The sequence below is a fragment of the Oryctolagus cuniculus genome, chromosome 3 (assembly GCF_964237555.1).
Source record: "Oryctolagus cuniculus chromosome 3, mOryCun1.1, whole genome shotgun sequence".
Classification (NCBI taxonomy): Eukaryota; Metazoa; Chordata; class Mammalia; order Lagomorpha; family Leporidae; genus Oryctolagus; species Oryctolagus cuniculus.
Window position 1 is genome coordinate 180,584,125 of NC_091434.1, and position 5,116 is coordinate 180,589,240.

At 44.5% G+C, this 5,116-nt stretch overlaps 1 protein-coding gene across 1 annotated transcript; it reads right to left on the reverse strand.

Annotated features, from left to right (window-relative positions):
- Nucleotides 1-321: 321 nt before the first annotated feature.
- Nucleotides 322-1,290, reverse strand: TAS2R40 (taste 2 receptor member 40). The gene has a single exon (XM_008258115.3). It carries the CDS (start codon nt 1,288-1,290, stop codon nt 322-324), a length of 969 nt encoding a protein of 322 aa, XP_008256337.2.
- Nucleotides 1,291-5,116: the final 3,826 nt, after the last annotated feature.

Sequence of the window (5,116 nt, forward strand, 5' to 3'; positions counted from 1 at the left end):
AGAATTAAAGGGTACACACGTGGCCACAGCTGACGAAGATGGTCCCAGAAAACTGAGGTGTCTGCTCACTCTCTCCTAAGACCCAGGGAGAGGAGAAGGTGGAGAAAAGCTCAGGGCAGGATATGTATGCGCCTACAGCAAGGAGCATTCACTAATCCATCTTTGAATTGCTTGGCTACGTTTGCTTAGAATATCCGGTTAAGAATACAATTTTGCAATCATAAAGGGATCTAGTTATCTGAGAAGCGTCAGAGAAGGTCTGAGAGAGGAAAAGATGAGGAAGGAGAGAGGTCCACGGGAGTATTGCTATCTGGGTGTCAGTTACTGGGCCTGCTTTTCACCGCAAAGATGAACTTGGTGCTGAAATCTCTTCCAGGCTCTTCTCAGCCCAGCGTTGCTCAAGATCAGTTGCACCGAGTGACAAGCAGGGTAGGCAGCCATGATAAATTTGCAGGAAATACTTCCGAAACTATAAACCTCAAAGGTGTTGGCCATGGAAAAAAACAGAGCAATTGCATTGAAAATGTAGAGAATGAGGAAGTAGCTGGTGGCTTTGATAGCCCCCACATGAGCCTCCATGCTGGGGTCCCTGGAACCAGTGGCACTGTTCTTCATGTGTGAAGTGTGTCTCCTGAGAGAGACAATCAGTAGAGTGGCTGCCAGGATGAACAGCATCAAAACCATGAAGACACTCACATTATAGACTATAATTAGATTGCCCACGTTGGTCTCAGAGAACTGCTTTTCAGTGGAGTTGTAGGAAGGGACAGGTGTAGAAATATCCACGTACCCATTGAAGATATCTTTAGAGAAGATTAAGCTGAAACTGAAAGAAGCCAGCAATGACAGCTGTATAAGACATGGCATCAGCACTGTGATTTTCCTCTTTATCTTGAGGAATAATGGGTGAGTAAAGTTTGCAATTCTAACACAATAGAAGACATTGAGCCAGGCACCAAGCCAGAGGTTGCCATAGTTCAGATACATAGTGATGACTTTGAAGACTCTGTATAGTGTAGCTTGCATATAGATGCTATGGAATAGTAGACTGAAAATGTTCTCCAGCATCATCCAGATCTGTAGCAAGAGCCTGAAGAAGCTTAGCATCAACATAATGTAGTCGCTGGTGGGGAGTCTTTTGCCTCTGGCCCACTCTGCCACATAGATGGCTGTGATGAAGCCATTCCCTATGATGCCGGTGATGGTTAGCATCACAGAGACCACCAAGGTGAAGATGATTCTGAATGCAAAGGTGTCTTTGTTGGTGGCATCCACGTTTACCGCTGCCATTCTCGTTGACCCTGACTTTCAGATTCTGTGCCTGCTCTGCAGTCCTTTGACCTCTGTTGAATGTTATTGTGGTTTTCTCCCCTGTAGCTAATGGTTATTTCCAGTTTGTCTTCATTTGCTTGTCACATGGCCACAAGCTGGAGGTTTGACATGCAAATGGTGTGAGGATCTTGTTACGGCTGGTGAAATAGTTTTTCATAAAGACCTATTTTTTGGGGCTTTTAGGAGCTCATTGGAAAGAATCTGAGACAAGCTTGCAGACAACATTTTCCTACCTTATTGACTTTAAATACATATTCACCAGACATGGTAAAAAATCCAGGTTAGAATCTTAGTATCCCAAGGCCTTTTTACTTCTTTCAAAAGACTTCTGCTACCTGCTAAATCATCAGTAAGAACACATATATACACAACTTCCAATTTTTTTGCAAAATAAATTTATATTTAAATTCTATTTCCCCTGAATTGTCAGAAGTACCCTATTATCAGCCTTCTCTTGCTTCCTTTTTTTTTTTTTTTTTTTTGGATAGGCAGAGTGGACAGTGAGAGAGAGAGAGAGAGAAAGGTCTTCCTTTTCCATTTGTTCACCCCCCAATGGCCGCTGTGGCCGGCGCGCCGCACTGATCTGAAGCCAGGAGCCAGGTGCTTCTCCTGGTCTCCCATGCGGGTGCAGGGCCCAAGCACTTGGGCCATCCTCCACTGCACTCCCTGGCCACAGCAGAGAGCTGGCCTGGAAGAGGGGCAACTGGGACAGAATCCAGCGCCCCGACCGAGACTAGAACCTGGGGTGCCGGCGCCGCAGGCGGAGGATTAGCCTAGTGAGCTGTGGCGCTGGCGCTTCCTTGCTTGTCTCTTGTTTTGGGAAAGGTTTTTTATTCCTATGGCTGCTATGTGAATAAGAAATTCCTATCAGCGCACATATGAAGCTTTTAAACTTAGAATCAGGTTTCAGGCTGGCATTGTGGCACAGTGGGTGAAGCTGCTAACTGCAATGCAGCATCCCATATGGGTGCCAGATGGTGTCCCTTCTGTTGCACTTCCAGCCCAGCTCCCTGCTAGTGGCTTGGGAAAAGCAGCGGAAGATGGCCCAAGTGTGGGGGCCCCTGCTACCAACGTGGGACACCTGAAAGAAGTTCTTGGCTTTAGCCTGGCTAAGCTCTGGCTGTTGTGGCCATCCGGGGAGTAAACCGGTGGATGGAAAATCTCTCTCTTTAATTCTGACTTTCAAATAAATAAGCGATTTTATTTTTTTAAAGAATCAGGTTTTTTCCAGACAGGTCAGTTTCTATAACCCCCTCCAATGGTACACTGAAAAGCCAAAATTGAATGCCATTTGGCTTAATTAGAGACAGAAATCCAGTTTTCACTGTGTGTATGTGTGTGTGTGTGTGTGTGTGTGTATCACCAGTTATAGCTCACTGAGATCCACGTGACTCTTCAAGTTCAGAATCGGGTAGAGTTAGTCTGGGAAGGCCATGGAGTGCTCTGAACATGGTGTTGAGTTTGGGAAATGTGACAAACATTGTAATTTGAAATTTAATTTCCTTCTTTGTAACTCTGGATGTGAGTTAGAAAGAACCCTGGTATTTTAGACCATGTATGTAATATATATTATACACACACACACACACACACACACACCCAGGATTCATTGTAAATCTATTTCATCAGAACCTGGAATAGGACTCAGGTGTGGCATTTTTTAAAACTTTTATTTAATAATATAAATTTACAAAGTACAGCTTATGAATTACAATGACTCCCCCCCCATAACTTCCCTCCCACCCGCAACTCTCCCCTCTCCCGCTCCCTCTCTCCTTCCATTCACATCAAGATTCATTTTCAATTATCTTTATATACAGAAGATCAATTTAGCACATATTAAGTAAAGAGTTCAACAGTTTGCACAGGTATGGCATATTTTTAAAAAGCTCAATTATCATGTTGTTTGCAGGTAGGACTGAGAACTGAGGTGTTAGCTGGAAACCAATGAGCCTTGGGTTAAATTTGGCCTGCAGTGTGTCTTACCTTTCATTGTCTAATGCCAGATAGCATCAGTCCATCAGTGCTTAATTTTGTTTTTGTTTTGTTTTGTTGGACCACATTAACATTTAGGAGATTGTGTGCATGCACACACACATGAATTTATTTCCTCTTGAAAAATTAGATTTGGCAATATGGGGTCCATTTAGTTAATTGGCTGAACCTGAGTAGTGTGTGGCCATTTTAAGGAAGGCATGTACTTTCCAGTCTGTTAACACTGTCCACCATTCCTAATGTTCTTGCTACACAGGCTTAGTGCCCACTACCATTTGCTGGTACAATTGCCCTATTAGATTCATTATAACAAAAATGGAGAGGTGAAAAAAAGTATTCCCCATTCCCAAAGTAATTTTATTCAGAATAAAGAAGTGAGAGAGGTATTATTATTGTGAAATTGTCTTGTGTTACTAGATATTTATATAAAAATAACACCAGGAAAAAGCAGTATATTCAAAATTAAGAAATAATTGTTCAGAGAAATAAAAAACTCACGTCAGCACAAAAACATTACAGGAATTCTCATAACAGCTTTATTCATAATAGCCAGAAACTTGAAACACGATTAGTTGACAAGCTCTGCATTTCTTGTAAGGAACTCATTAGCTCCTATAACTTCTCCTCGTGGAGGGGCTTACTATTTGTCATCAGCTTTTATATCCTAAAGTTTTAAGCTTACCTTTTTGTTTATTTTATCCCAATGCATGGAAACTTGTAATAAATAATATCTCCTGTGGGGAGCAACTCGGACTAGACTAAGTTACTGGAATTAAGACTTATTCTATGCATCTGCTCTCCCACAATATGGCGCTGGGAGAGGATGAAACAGCTTCTACACAGCTGCCTCCAGTTCAACCAATAAACTGTAGGACCTGCTCCTGATTGGAGGAGAGCAGCGTACTCAGCGTGTGGGTAGCAGAGTTGGGATTGGTGGAAGAGGACTATAAAGGAGGAGAGAGACAACATGCACCAGGAACATCTAAGAGGAACATCTAAGGGGAACATCTATCTGAAGGAACACCTGTGCAGCCCCCGAGAGAGCCGGCCGGCGGTGTGCTGCTCCCCTGCAGAAGTGGGAAAAGTGGCCAGGGGGAACCGCCCTTCCACGGAGGTGGAAGGGACAGTAGCCAACCTGGGAAGAACCAGCAGCAAATCCGGGGAGGGCCGAGCAGACGAAAGAACAGCGCAGGGTCCTGTGTCGTTCCTCCACGAAGACGGGGAGCGACATAATGGTGCCGTGACTCGGATATGAAGCCTAGGCAGGGTTTAGTGTCATTCCTCCACGAAGAGGGGGAGCGACATAATGGTGCCGTGACTCGGATAGGAAACTTAGGAGGAAAGAAACGGGAAGAAGTGGGAAAATACCAGAGAGAGAGACTAGCAAAGAGCCTAGGGAAAAGCCGGACGGAAAAGGTGCCAGAAGAAGCTATTGAAAGCCTAGGCATAGACTCGGATACGGACTACGGGGGGAAGCTGGGAGAAATCTCTAAGGTTGAAAGCGAAAGTGAAAGCTAGAACAAACAGACTCGGATACGGACTGTGGGGAGAAGCCAGGAGAAATGAGGGAGGAATATTGTTGGAAGAAAACTTAGGGAAACATACCGGGTAGAGAAAAATGTTAGGGAAATTGAAGCTGCGGGGGCAGGCCGAGGCGGAAACGTAAGCCAGGTTGGAATTCTTTAAGTCAGCCCGGGGAGCAAAAGGCGAAAAGTTAAACCAGAGGCGGAAACGTGGGCCAGGTTGGAATCCGTCAGATTAGCCCGGGGAGCAAAAGACGGGAAGCCAA